At 40.8% G+C, this 15,472-nt stretch overlaps 1 protein-coding gene across 1 annotated transcript in view; it reads right to left on the bottom strand.

The window, feature by feature from the left end:
• Positions 1 to 1,035, bottom strand: part of ece1 (endothelin converting enzyme 1) — a 24,863-nt gene extending 23,828 nt beyond the window's left edge. The window contains exon 1 of the mRNA XM_037679098.1: positions 856 to 1,035. Within this exon, the coding sequence (XP_037535026.1) occupies positions 856 to 984 (129 nt within the window). The 5' untranslated portion in view covers positions 985 to 1,035. The remainder of the gene's footprint in view (positions 1 to 855) is intronic.
• Positions 1,036 to 15,472: the final 14,437 nt, after the last annotated feature.

Here is a 15,472-nt window from a genome sequence, read left to right as displayed (position 1 = left end):
CCCATTGTGGATCTGAGTCTATTTTTAACTATTTTAAGCTTGGAGAACGATCGATCACCACTTGCATTTGTGACAGGAAATGTCAGGTAAAGCCTGAAAGCAATATCCACATTTGGGAAGATGTCCTGCAGTTTCTTTTTCGCAGCTCAGCTTCGCTGTCATATTTTCTGTTGTCCGCCATTGTAAAATAATATTCCCTGACGCTCCTCCCCAATGGGTAAGATGCGTCAAAAGTGGACCAATAACAAGCAAGCATTCAAGATGGACGTTTGCCAGAACAAATTGGAACATTTTTCATCGGTGCTGTCAAAATCATCATAGTCATTGATTAAATTCTGACACTATCCATTCACAAAAACATAAAACATCCTTCGGGGCCCCCAAAATGCTGGGGCCCCGGGCTGCAGCCCCGGTAAGCCCCTGCTAAAATCCGGCCCAGACTATAAGACAGACACTAATCTTATTACCTCAACAGTTTACCAAGTATGACCAGACTATCATTTCATAAAGCATTTATTTTTAATGTTTTTTTAATCAATTCACAGTATTGAAAGTCAGTTCAGTCAATAAATAAGTCACCAATTTATAACAAAAGTCATCTTAGGACTGTCCTCTAAGAAGCTATGTCTTATGATTAATTAAAAAATTAATGAGTTCACATCTTACACACCACAAAAGTGTTAAATTGATGGCGCCACAAAAGAAAGCTGTTGTTCACTATTTTCTATTAATGACCCTATTCAAACTGTGATCAGGAACATTTGCCTGTCACTTGTTAAAAAAGGGTTTTTTAATGAACGTGCAATGCCTTAAAGGTGCCAGACAAATCCCTATTATCTTTATTTGTGCATTTACCTGCATGGGTGTTGACGGGTACATGTCCTCACTGGTGGAGTCCACCAAATCCTCCTCATCCAGTGTGGCTCTCTTGTAGGATGACATCTGAAAAGTTAAATGAAGAAATGACTGCCGCAGTGCTTCCATGTTTCGACAGACTCTTATCTGTCCCCAGAAATCTGTGTGGGAAAGTTTAGGAGTGTGACGATGGTTCTCCGGCAGTCCCTAAGGCATCAGAGCAGGATAGACCTTTACAATCCATCAGGAAGAACCTGGCTTATCTGGTTGGAGCGATTTTACTTCAATGCAGTTTGCTTTAGAAAAAACAACATGTCAGTCTTCTTTGAAAGCACTTCACTGCTCGCCCTCAACACCTCTCACAGCCCCCATAGCTTCAGGCAGATACACACAGAGGAGCACCTACAAAAAAACCCTCTTCCCTAAACGAGTAAGATCTCCTCGTAGGTTATTTCTCCCTCTCTTTTTGGACTTCCCTTCAACTCAAGCCTATGCAAACACGGAACAAGAGAAGACGGAACTGAAAAACAGGAAGGAGCTCTGACCGGAGCAATTTACATGACTCAGAGTGCGTGGAAGTGATTGTGTGACTGTGTGTGTCTTTGTGCGAGCGCATTCCTCAACGTGGTTTCACTCAGTTTTGGGGAGGGAATCTTACGACTGCAGTTCACACCCAGAATATATCCCATAGGACACAATGCACTAGAGGAGGAGAACAGAATGACGGCTCCTCCTCCCGTTACACGTTGTGGTCGCTTCCTGATGTGACGGCTACCTGAAAGACACAACAGCCCGTTGTTCTCCTGTTTAACCCGTCAATCAAAATGATGTTTAGTGATTTGTTTAGTGATGCTTAAATGCATTGAAGGAGGGAAAAACACAACACTGTTGAAAGTTATATGATCTCCATTTACTCAAAGAACATGATGTTATAACCAACCTAAAAGCCTAGCACTCCTAAATCACCACCGCCTGTCACCACAGTGACAATCAGCTACTACCTCACCAAACTTTGGCTCAATATCTGTAAAATTCACATAGTTATAGCCCATTTTGTGTAGGTACATGTCTGATAAGCTGCGGTAGCCATGTTGTATTGATATTACCGGTAACTCCAAAAGTCAATCAGTTGTAAATGTATAAAATATATATTTATTCTAAAATATCTTAACCCAGTCAAACCCGTAACCCTGGACCCTGCTGAGTTCAAACTACCCAGGGTTTGGCCCAGTCCAAATTTAAGCCAGCATCAGGTTACAAATGGGGTTTAATGCGTGTAAGTGCACGCCAAACATTTCTAATGTCTAAATAAAATGTGAAAACCTTGTATCCTTTTCCTTCCACTTCACAATCATGCACTACTTCGCGCGAGTCTGTCACATAAAATCCTAATAAAGTATTTTTAGTTTTGTTATTATAAAGTGACAAAACATGGAAAAGTTTGAATGACAAACGTTTTTTTTTTCCAGGCACTTTAAATTATTAGCAGCACTTCCTTCGTAAGACATCCTGCTTAGTCTGAACAAAACAATACAATTGCAAACAGTCCACTTGTGAAGCGAATGACGGTTTCCTTTAGTTGGTAATAACTTCCTATCTCCCACGAGTTAATAAACAATAATCTCTAATAACATGGATGGAACAACCAACATCACTTCTGTTTGTTTATAGATAAATACTGGTACTCATCAAGAAATAACCCATTTAAGTTTTTATGTTAATGTATGTATTGCAAACCCATTCATGCAACATTACGATCAAATCTTAAACTCACTGACCTTCTTCTATACACAGTTACGTGTTAGAGACATCTACTTGCCTCTTTAAACTCCTGAGACCCAGTGTCCTCATACGAGGACATTTATTTTTTTCTAAAACTACTTCCTGTACCATGACAGAGTAATTATTTAATTTATTAGGTCCAATGTATCTTGGAGAACGAACACAATGCACACCAAACAAAAGCTTGGGTCTCAGGAGGTTAACATACTTGGGCAGCATGACAGTTTAGTGGTATAGTACTGTTGCCTCAGAGCAAGAAAGTCCCAGGTTCAATCCCCAGCATGGACCTGGGGTCTTTCTTTGCATGTTCTTCCCGTGTATGTGTGGGTTTTTCCCCAGTGGGAGTTCTGCTCTGCCAGCTCCTGCTCCCACAGTCTAATTAGCCACACGTGTGATCCTGCGTCTTGTTGAGCTTGAGGAGTGGAAGAGGCCCCAGAAGACACTCATCCAGTACTGGAGCATTACCTGCCAACGGTAGGCCTGTTCTAGCCTTCTATTTGTGGTCCAAGCTAAACACTAATGACCTGTGCTTTTTTCTGTGCCTTCAGCAAGTTACCTTTGTGTCCTTTGTTCCTGAAATCTCCTCTGTGGATCTCGAGCTTCTGTGTCTCATCAGCTGCCTCCACGTCTTCCTACCACTTGTCGTTCACCTGCACCTCTTCCACCTGGAACCGTTTGGATCTACTCTCCCCACGCCTGACCTCAACCACCAACGAAAGAGCGAACTGCAACATCATTATCGCCCTCGACATCCTAGACTCAGACCTTCTCTCTGCTCCTCAGGGTTCCAGCCTCTCCCCCGGTTTATTGCTTCTATCTCACCTTGTAAATAAACACTGTACGGGAAACTGATTCTGAGTCTTGCTATGTTTACATGCGCAAAATTCTTTGACCGGATCGAAACGTTTTCAGATTAAATAATCCGAATGTATCATTTACATGGGCATACTCCGTTCACGACGAGCGTTTACATGCAGCGGGCTTTTGTTCTGAACAGCAGTACTGACATGCGCAGAGTGGTAAACGCTCCTTAAAAAAAAACACAGAAGAAGAAGTTCTACTTACGGGATGAACGTAAACAAACCTGAGCGCCCAGAATGGACCCGCGACAGGTTTTAATGACGGTGTCCTGCGCTCCCTGACTGAGCTACAGGTGATACACATCATTTTGAGCTCTTTCAAAGTTTCTGGTAGAAATGATGTCGCTCAACGACCAGTTTTGCTTCCCTGACATGCTAATATTATTAGCATTAGCCAGACGGAAATACGCGAGGTAGACATAGGTCGCACATGCGCAGTCAGGTCAGTTTTCCACAATCAGAAAAAAAAAAAGATCAGATTAAGAGTTTACACGGGCACCGTTCGGATTAGGAATCGGCGTAAACCACCCGTCTCATTCTGATCACAAATTCTTCTAGATCGAGCTGAATCAACAAAAATAATCCGAATAAGGCGTTTACATGACGCATTTTTATTCTGAATGGCCGTTTAATCAGATTACTTATGACCATGTAAACAAAGCTACTGGTCCCCACTGTTCAAAACCATGCATGTTAGGCAGCCTTCAGGCTCAGGCCTCCCTTGCAGAAAGACACGATCTAAACGAGACTTGCCTGGTGACATGAAGGTTAATATGTTGATAAATTGTTCCAATGCCAGCATTGTCAAGTGGATGACTCCAGTCAGCATCTCAGAGATATAAATCGTTCCAGGCTAGTTGGGAATACAAGACAGAATAAAGATAGTCTTGATATGTTGATTGTAAACCTGCTGAAGGTCACATGACACTCTAAGACCTTCGTGCTCTTGGTTGCCTCCGTCCTTGTTAATCCCCGAAAGGCTAAACGAACCAACGATGGAACGCAAATAATTATTTGACTTCAACAGATTATTCTATTTTATAAACACAGCTAAAAGAGTAACCCATTTCCAAAGCCTTGCTTTATTTTAGTCCCCCACTTGGATTGTTGCACATAAACATGCCACAAAGGACAAATGATGCTACCATCCCCAACATCCCAAACGATCAAAGAAGTGCAGATTCCAGTTAAACTCGTTTTCTAGCAAAAAAAAAAAACAAGTTGCAAATGAGCCCCAATCATGCAGAGAAGGAACTCCGATTGTCATTTTTAATAAACCTCTAAAACTGTAATAACAAAAAGTCCGAACCCTAGAAAAATGTAGTTTTCTTGTGTCTATTAGCTCCTTTTAAAGGCCATGGAGCTGGTTGCCTGAGAAAAGCGATGCAAGATAAAGAGATTAGAAAAGTGGGAGGAGGGCAAAAACATAAGGATACCTATAGTTTTGTGACACTTTTAATAATAAATGTGGTTTTGTATTACCTGTAGCTGATGAGAAAAGTCTGTTAGATCACTTTACAGATTTACAAAGAGAAGTTGCTCAAAGCAGGATGTTGTCACAAACACATTCCTAAGCGCACATTCACTTTTTAAAAAGTGTTTCTGGCATTAAAGTCAGAAGCGCTGGAACATGTTGCCACACGGGCTGGACCGAATCACTGCTTTGTACAAACAAAGGTTTTCCTTCCCTTTTTTTATGTTATTTGGTGACTAATGTCAGCCGCATTTATGGAAATGTGTCTATGAACCTTTATATCTGAAGCACTCAGTCAGAACTTCTGTGTGCTGTTCTGAAGAATCCTGAAATAATGTATTGAAACACATTTAAAATCTACGAGATCGTAGCCAGAGAGAGCAAAGAACATCTGTAAAAACATAAAGTTCCTGCCGCACTAAGTGACGAACAGAAATACGTCACTTCAGGGCAGTTTGTAGAGAATCCCACGCGGTGTCCCACCATTAGAGAAGCTGACTGCATGCGAGTTTACCACGAGGCCGCAGCCTTTAAACGAAGCTGTAAACCTCAAACGTGCGTCAGTAATTCGTCACTGATCCTGCAAACTGGACGATTATTTGTGGAGCAAGGGCATTCCTCCAAGAATAACTGGAGTGTGAGTGTTTTGAACGACTGCTGCGTGTTCTGCAGCCAACAGAGTTTAAGATTTCTCCCTTCTTAGATAAAAACGAGGTGAAGACAAAACGTTTGCACAGAAAAACATGGACGACTAAGATAATTTAAGGGTATCTTTGGCGTAAAATGGTTACCGTAATTTCCGGACTATAGAGTGCACCTGAATATAAGTCAAACACACACACACAAAAATTATAATAATAATTTTTCATCTATTTCATCGTTTTGGTCTTCTTGGACTAACAGAATTAAATGTGTTTCAGAATGCCTGTTTGATGTTTCAAATTGTAAATTAAACTAATAATAGATTAAATGAGCTTGTTCGAATCAGTGGTCCATAACATACTTTGTACATATGAAACCAGGAACAAACATCTTATCTACACCAAATACAGAAGACTTAAAATAACTAGTCAGACCTTTTCTGGGAGGGGTCCACAGATTTGGAACGAGCTTTAACAAAGCTGAAATTCATCTCCACCTTCAAAAAACAGTTAAAGACCAAACTGCTCTGTTTACATACTTGAGGTCACGTGTAGGACATGTAACTGATGTAACATGATCTGTTTTGTATGTGGAATTTGTATGAGGACTGTATGTTTTATTGTGATGTTGTTTTAATAAATTATAAATTGTATGTAATTATATGTACCCAGTCTCTGTCTATAAGCTTTAAATAGCTTTTTGGAGACCTGATTCACGCACTGTTATCTTGCAGTTATGTATTACGATTATTTTGTGCGTGAATAAACTGAATAAAATGAACTGGAAAAAAAAAGAAATAATAATTTTGTACATATATAAGCTGCACTTGTGTATTGTGTTCATGTTGTAACATGTCATATTTACACAAGATTTTTAAAAAGTTTTAACTAAACACATACCGGTAACTTTAATATAAAGGTATAATACTTTATATTTGTGCTAATTTTGGGTGTAACTGGGACCTTGAATACACAACTTCATTCCACCTCAAGTACCACATGTGATGCGAATGACAATAAAGAAACTTGAACTTGAACACACACAAATACGTACGGTAATTTTTAATTTAACAATGCCTTTAACATAGCTGTTTACAAAAATACAGACCAGGAAGTCAAATGTTTTTGGCGGCAGGAAATTCGTTGGCATGTCAAAATAAAATCCATCAATTAGCCGCAGCAATGTATAAGCCGCCGTGTTCAAAACCTGTGAAAAAAGTAGCGGCTTATAGACCAGAAATTACGGTAATTACACTTTAGGCAGCCAAATGTACCACCACACGTGGCTCCAGAGCAAATTCAAAACGTAATTAACGAGTGTGTCAAAAATCTGAGCCTTCGATTTTTCTGGGAACTTGGACTGTGAAAATAATTTCTTCTGAAATATAACTTCTGCTTTCAGTTTTGACCAGTAGCATGCTCACAACCACTGCATCACACTCCAGCTCCGAACGAGGGCTACGGCTGTAAATAGTGCAGCTCCACTGCATGCAACTGTTTACTGGTGCTACAGTCCTGTACCACGTGCTGCCCTCCTTGACTTGCAAGATCATGTACGGGGATGTCAACTCAAAAGTGACATTCAGGAACACATCGGAGACTTCTCAGCCCAAACACTTTATCAGCCATATCCCCCCCGGTGTTTCTGCCTGAAGGCCACAGATAAGACAAACCAGTCTCAGCCACGAGAGCCATGGAAACTTCCCTTTGTCACAACACAGAAACGTTTCCTTTGGAGAAAACACCCAGATAGTGAAAAGTAAAAAAAAAAACACATATAAAAGCCACTTTTCCCAGGCAATCAGCTTTCTTCTGCTCTGGAGTAGGATTGTTAAACTAAGCTCAGGGGCTTTACTGGAATCATAACACTTCTGGTTTATTTTTAGCATTTTTGAGCACTTTTTGCATCAAGAAAATAAAAGCTTGCACTTTCTCTCACGTGGGTTATAATATGTTGGGCTGCGGCGCTGGAATTCTTCCGCTTCCTGGTTATCAGACGACTCCGAGGTATTATTTTGTGTACGTTTCAGGCGCATGTGACGTGTGTGCACTTATCGAATGTCACCCAGCCGAGTCTTGGCACCACCATCATGCCCTGTATCAACTGCAAGCAGTCACAGTTTTAAGTTCAACCAACCTGAACGGTCATGCAAAGCACAAAACGATCCAAATTTGCACATTATATAAATGGTAAAATCAATGCCACTTGAATAGATCGATCTTCCAGTAAGTGCAGATTGAAGGAGTGGCACACACAAATGTTCTAGCTGCTGTAGTGCCCTTTAGCACAGTGCTGATCCCCACTTGGGTAATGAATGACTGCAGAGTAAACCAAGCTCCTCCGCCCATCCAGAGCCACGCAACGTTATTAAACCAGTAAATCACCCGAGCATGAGCCGCTACAGCCGATCTGATGACTTCTGCTCCTGCAGTCGTTCAAGCTGTATATCTAGTGAGCTGTTTTTTTTTTATTTCACCTTGACTTTTTGGCTCCATAAAAAAGACAGCAAAGCAGAACTAGCTGTAAATTAAATGGAAAAGCAGGGTGAAAAAGGCATCGTGTGCGTTGTGCAACAGACCGATCAAGTCAACATTTTGTGACAAAAATAGAAACCTCAGTTGGAGGAGATGATTTGATTTTAGCAGCTCTCGTCTTTAGTCTCCTTGTGCAACGTTGCGCAACCATTATTTTTGTTGCTGCAGGAGTTGGTGTTAAAGAGACAAAACGAGCACATGAAATGTTACATCTGCAACAGATGACAGATATTTTAGTCGGTTAGTGCGTCTCTAAAGCATTTTCTGACAGTCTCCTTAAGATTTCCACTAAAATACGCCAAGTTTATTCAGTCGGCATCAGTTCAAGCCTGCATGTTGACTCTCAAAGTAAATATTAACCCATCCCTGCTGCCTGGCCATGACATCAAGCAAAGCAAACATGTGGCTGGGGATGATGTTGTGGTTGCAGCTGGTGGACTGGAGAATACAGGGTCACCAAATGGGTCATTGCAGACTGCGCCTGTTAAATGGTCTGTGTGTAACATGCTGTTGAGTGTATAAGTCATTAAACAAGCCCCTGAGCATGTGAACACGACTGATGACGTCAACTCAATCAAAATGAAGTTTACAAAAAAAAAAAGAGGAAATGGAGATCAATACATTAATGCATGTTACAAATACTATAATTTCAATCACTTATATATAAATATATATGTCAAACAGTTTTCCATTTGAATATTAGAATGGTTTTTATAAGATAAAAAGACAAAAAGCTGCAAGGTTACTGACTTTTCTATCATTGCCCGTGTGTACATTCATTTTTAATTAGTTTTGGAACAAATGGAAAACGTGCTCTTCCCTCCATCACGCACAGTTCTGTGCACAAATCTAAAGCATGCAGCTTCTCGTGCGCGGCGTGTCATGACGGATATTTAAAACGCTTCAGTTAAAAGACTCTCTGCATCGGTGAAAAGGCGGAGGACACGTTCTTACCCTGCCGTCACTGCGTCCGCCGCCTCCGCTGTGACTCTGAGGTTTCTGACCCGGTGGGGCGGGGGCGGGGGAGGGGGGGGGGGGACAGAGCGCAGCTACAACGACCAAAGAGCAGCTGCGCGTCTCTGCCAAGATGGTTCACCGCTTACACCGGAAGTCGTAGAACAGAAGTCGACACTCAGAAAAATAAAATATATGAGACACTACCTCAAAGATATGACTAAGTATTTAATGTTATGACATCCTTATGGAATACAATCCTAAAAATATGACTTTGAATCCCATAATTATAAAAGACTAGTTTTGAAAATGTTGACAGCATATTGTGACATTCTAAGTCAGAATTTGAAATGCTAAATCAGACGTAGAAATGCTGCCATAAAAAAAAGACACTTATTCAGAATTATAAGTTAGTAGGTAATAATTTTAAGATGTGATTCTATGTCACATCTATGTGACGCTAATTCATTGCTTTGAGATGCCAAGCCATGATTATGAAATTCTAAGTAATAACCAAGAGATAATTATTATTATGAGAAGTCATCATTTTCAGATGCAAAATCAGAATATTTATTATTATCTGAAGTGAATAAAATAAGTTAAATTTTGATGCAGAAAATACGTCTATATTGAGCGTCCAGTGGACGTCGAAAAAAGACTCACCTGGCAACACAGTCTGTGCAAGGGACCAAAATTAGACGTGCAAAAATGACTTAAAAAGACGTTTAGACGTCTCCTTGCTCAGAGGGTAGATGTTGAGTCTAAGGATGCACCGACTGCAGTTTTCTGGCCAATCACCGATTTCTAAAAAGTCTGACTTGCCGATCCTGATTTTGGCTGATACCGATTTAGTTTTATAAGTGACAGGTGTCATAAGGTCACAATGTTTTTCCAATCTTATTTTGTTGAAAAACACACCCCTGAACAATATCCTACAATCTTGTTTTAACTGGCCATGAGGTAGTGCTCTGAAATATAAATGAAGTTCAGACAATTGTTGTAAAAACTACAAAAAATCGGTATCTCATGTAAGTATCGGACGATTTCCGATTTGCCAAAATCAAGGAAATCGGGGCCGATAAATCGGCCGATTATCGGTGCACTCGTAGTTGAGTCATAATTTTGATATGCTAAGCACTAATAATGAGATGCTAAGCCACCATTGTTGAGACGTCATAATTATGACTTACAATATTTTTTACATTTCATCAGATTGGCTGATATGAGCTTCCCAAAAACTCTTAGAGAAACTAGATAACGTCAGAGAGAGGCAGAAGCTGCAGTGTGCTCAAAGCTCTCCATTGGGCCTTACAGGGCCCAGAGTGGGGCAAATGAGGGTGGGGGCAGGTGTGGGTGCTTCACCTATCCCTCCCACATTTATGATGTTGTCAGTACAGGAAGTTGATATTATCATTTAATTTTTTTTAATTATTTTTAATTAATTAAGTTATTTACAATATATATATAAAAGCCAGAAACCTACATGCTGCATAATAATAATAATAGGTTTAACTTTTCTACTCTACAATGGAAACATGTCCTGCAGCGACACCTAAAGTAATATATGGAGACCTGCAGGGAGCTGTTGCGCAAAGAAAGCATAGGTTTCTCAAAAAACACTTTGCAATACAGTAACAGTACATAAAAAAATATTTTTATATTTTTTAATATTTGGAGTGCCAACATTATATATTTTTTGTTGTTGTTTTAAAACCCCAGAGTTATTTTGTTCTAATATTACAGATTTATTATATATATTTTTAATAAATCTGGCCCAGCATTGAGATGAGGAGGGATTGTTGAGGAGATGAAAAAACATTTTAAAAAGTAACTGAATGATTTAGGCTAAATGAACCATATATATTCACAAGGCCACCTCTGTCTTGTCAAACAAGGATAATTTACAAGCTCTGCTCAACGCTTTCATCAGTTTCTATAGAACCATCTTTGTTATAAACAACTCATGAACCTTCAGGCAGGAGGAGCTCTCCGTCCATCTGCTCCTTCAGCAGCACTTGATCCTTATGACTTGGGTCCCTCTCTGGAAATAATGGTTCAGACCGTTATTCTAAGAATAAGTGAACTTCAAACAGACTCTTCCATTGGTACGTTTTCATCTTTAAATCACTTCTTGGTCTGCTGCCTTCATACATTCAATTCAATTCAATTCAAATTCAATTCAAAAATACTTTATTAATCCTGAAGGGAAATTATTTGTTGCTGTAACTCATTATCCTCATTTCATTAAGAGATGCTGTAGATGCTGATGGTTGTAGGCAGGAAGGATCTCTTGTAAAGGTCCATCCCACAGTGGATCCTAAAGAACTGGTTGCAGATGCCGTCCGATCCGTCCACCCAGACTCGGCTGGCCTCTCAGTTCCCCTGGGCTGTAGGACCGCTTGAATGCTGGGCAGAACTCCTCCCAGAGCGATGGCCACTCCTCCCAGCAGCTGCTGAGCTCCTCGTCGCTGCGGACAGCCAACTGTAGGTGCTGAGGGACGATCCTGTCCTTCTGCTGTCATGAGCCGTGTTTCCTGCTAGTTCCAGGATCTCAGTGGTCAGGCACTCGAGCACAGCTGGCAGGTAGATGAGAATGCATCCACAGAACATCCTTTCAACTCATTTGAGATTTGAAGCTGTAGTTGAGATATTATTGGAGCTTTTGAGATGTTAATCAGCTGCTGCTGGTTGTAGAAAACTGCCTTGTTGCCATGGTTACGCATCATAGCAAATGTCCAAAACTAAAAAAGCTTCAGTAAAAATCCTTCCAGCTGCACAGCATCTGATACCAGAGGAAACAATCATCCAAAAAATGTGATTTACATCCAGAAAAAGAGGAATTAAAGTTTCCAAAAGCAAAATGTCAGAATGAAAGTAACAGAGCTGCTCCAACATGCAGCCACCTTGAGCGGCACAATTCAGCTCCTCCTGCATGTCTCTGCGTGAGTGCAGCTACAGCGTGCGCTCTCAGGACATTATTACCTGCAGTGTTCCCTCAATGAGAACTGAACTAGGAAAAAGGGCCTTCTCCTACTCCACTCATGTTTCCTGGAATATCTTGCAAAAAGATCTGAAGCTCTCGACCTTGACCTCTCTAATTGGTTTCTGCTAAGTTCCTGGCAAAAACCAATGCAGACATGTTCCTGTTTCTAGTTTTCTACATCGTCTTACAACCTAGCTGTTTTTTGTGTTACTTTTTCTTAAAATACCATTTTATTTTCACTTGTTATTCTCAATTTGCACACATCCTTTATGATTCTCTATTGTTGTCTTTGTTGTCCATTGTTGTCATCACTCTTTGTGAAAACCAGGTCTCTCTTGTAAATGAGTCCCTGAGGCTCAATGGGATTAACCTGTATAAATAAAGGTTGAATGAATAAATGAATGAATGCTTTACTGTCAGACCACATTTTTCATTCTTTTGTTGCTGTAACTGGGAATGAGGCTCATTTAAAGTCTTTTCATTCTAACTTGGCAGAAAGCGCAGCTCTGTCTCCGTCTGTGAGCTAAAGTCAGTTTCAGCTTTAGTTATTCTGCACATGCAGAAGGTTGGATGGTGTGAGAGGCAAAACAAGTTGTCCATTTATTGGGGACAGGGTTTGGTGTCCTCAGCAGTCAGCACTTTGGTTGGCCTTGTTGCTGTTTTTAAGTACTTTATAAATAAAGTGGTATGGTATGAATGAGACGCTGTCATTCTCACAGGGCTATTTGAAGATGTAAGCCCTCATCCGTCCACTTTGATCATAACGAACAACCTAATCCACGTGTTGGAGCGACTACGTGTTGGAGCGACACGTTTACTTCAGGCTTGGACAGCAGCTCAGTGAAGTGGAGCAGCTGAATGCTTTGTGAAAGCATGTCTGAAGAAGGGTTTCATGTGGTTCTAACTACTGTTCTGTCAGGAGCTCTACTGGTGGCAGTTCTGGCTCTTCTCTGCTACTTCACCTGCAGACTGGCTGGGTCGCTTCCTCTGGGTGGACCTGGACGCTTTTGAGACGACTACACTGCCGACATGCTCTGTCTGAGGAACGGTGAAGAGAAACAGTGTTATTTGCCTGGTTGGTGCTGGATTTCTTCTTCTTCTTTTATTTTATTTTTTTACAGATGGATCAGTCCGATTTAAGCAGTTTAAACATAAATTAAAACAAGGAAGCATCAATAAAGTCACTTGGTTCTTTATCCACATTCATAAAGAGAGATGAATGAGAAGATTTTCCTGACATAATCTGAAGAGGTTTTTTTGTTGTTTTCTTTGTTGAGTAAAAAGTAAGAAATTCATTAATCTCTTTCATGAAAAAAATAAAATCTTGAATCTTTTTTTAACAATTGGACATGACCAGTCAATCATTTTATGTTAATCTGCATTCTTAAGACTCTTAAACCTCTCACTGCTCTGGAGCTCAATCCCATTAAAGTGACCTTGACTATAAGCACAAAGAAGCTGTGATCACCACTGTTCACACTCAGGCCTTAAGCTGAACTGTGCAAAGCTCTGCTGCTATTTTTATAGTAAACTTTGTTTGTGTCGCCGGGACTTTTACATTTCAGAGACAAACAAATCAAAGTCTGCTTCTATGCTTGAGGAGATGGATCCAGATATTATTATTGTGTTTTCTTCTGCTTTATGAAGTTTAAACATTTGATGTTTATGTTAAATTGTGAATACAATATGAGTTATTGAGATTTATGAATCATTGCATTCTGTTTTTATTTATGTTTTACACAACTTTCCAACTGCTTTGAAGCTGATGGTATTTTAATTTTATGTGGAATGTTAGAAACACTGGCAGCACGGTGGCACAACTGGTAGCGCTGCTGCCTCTCAGCGAGCAGGTCCCTGGTTCAAATCCCGGTCCGGGGGCCTGTCTGGGTGGAGTTTGCATGTTCTCTCCGTGCATACGTGGGTTTTCTCCGGGTTCTCCGGTTTCCTCCCACAGACCAAAAACATGCATGTTAGGCTGATTGGTAACTCTAAATTGTCCCTAGGTGTGAGTGAGAGAGTGAATGGTTGTTTGTCTCGTTTGTCTCTATGCGTCCCTGTGATGGACTTGTGACCTGTCCAGGGTGTCCCCCGCTCCTCGCACAGTGATTGCTGGACATGGGCACCGGTGACCCCCGTGACCCAAAATGGAAGAAGCGGGTGAAAGATAATGGATGGATGTTACAAACACAAAAAGTTCAAGTTCAAGTTCCTTTATTGCCATACGCATCACATGTGGTACATGAGGTGGAACTAAATTGTGTACACAAGGTCCCAAGCCGTCTGAGGAAGTAGAGTCTCTGATGAGGTTTCTTGATCAGGTTGGTAGTGTTGTTGCCCCAGGTTGTCATTCAGGTGCACACCCAAGTACTTGTAGCTGGAGACCACTTCCACTGCAGATCCTCCTATGTTCGTGGGGGGAGTTGGGGAGAAGAAGGGGGTAGGTGTGTTTGTTCCGTCTGAAGTCCACAACCATCTCTTTTGTCTTCTTCACATTGATGTGAAGATTGTTATTGCTTCTTGTTCCACCTCCTGCCTGTAGCTTGACTCATCATTGTTTGTGATGCATCCCATCACTGTATCGTCTGTAAACTTTACAATATGACAGCCTGGATGGGTATGTGACTAGGTATGCAGTCAAGAGTGAACATGAGGGGGCTCAACACACAGCCCTGAGGGGAGCCAGTGCTGAGGGTTATAGTGGAGGAGGAGAAGTTGTGGATCCTCACTCCAAAAGTCACGTCATTGCTTCTTTATTCATGACAGCAACAACCTTTGACATTACCTTGTTAAATGAACTGCTGTAGCGTCCAGTACTGCTCCTCAAGGTCCACTGGCACTGACCTGCATGTTTTAGAAGTTTCCTGACTCTCCAGCATGTCTTCAAGTTATGCAGAGACAATCACCCGGTCATTAAAATCAGGTTTGGCAAAGCAGAGAACCATCTATACTTTAGATGCTGCTCTGCTCAGACACCTGATTTGTTTATGGGGTACACTCCAAATTACAGTATTACAATAAGTGAAATTGTAAATTTGTATGCTAAATATTGCATTAAATCAAACGTTTGTTTGTGTACTACTGAGTGTGTTAAAAGCAGAATCTGATCACAGTGGTCACAATAGACTGAATGAACTCAGTAAGAAGTCTTGCAGCTTGTTGTCAAGACAGGCTTGAAAAATGAAGCTAGCAACATTATTGGTAATATTGTACTCTAAAATATAAAAATATCTTTACAAAGACTGTGCTTAGCATCATATCTGACATAATGAGCTTGTGAACTGTGGTAGCTTGGGACCAGCGCTGTGGTCTTAAAATCCTGAGGCTGTGGGTTTGAGTCCAGGTTGCATTAGGAACGGCTTTCTGCATATAAATATTGCTAAAACTTTTA

Source organism: Nematolebias whitei, chromosome 7, assembly GCF_014905685.2.
Source record: "Nematolebias whitei isolate Nwh7 chromosome 7, NemWhi1, whole genome shotgun sequence".
Lineage (NCBI taxonomy): Eukaryota > Metazoa > Chordata > Actinopteri > Cyprinodontiformes > Rivulidae > Nematolebias > Nematolebias whitei.
This window is presented reverse-complemented; position numbering and strand designations above follow the sequence as displayed.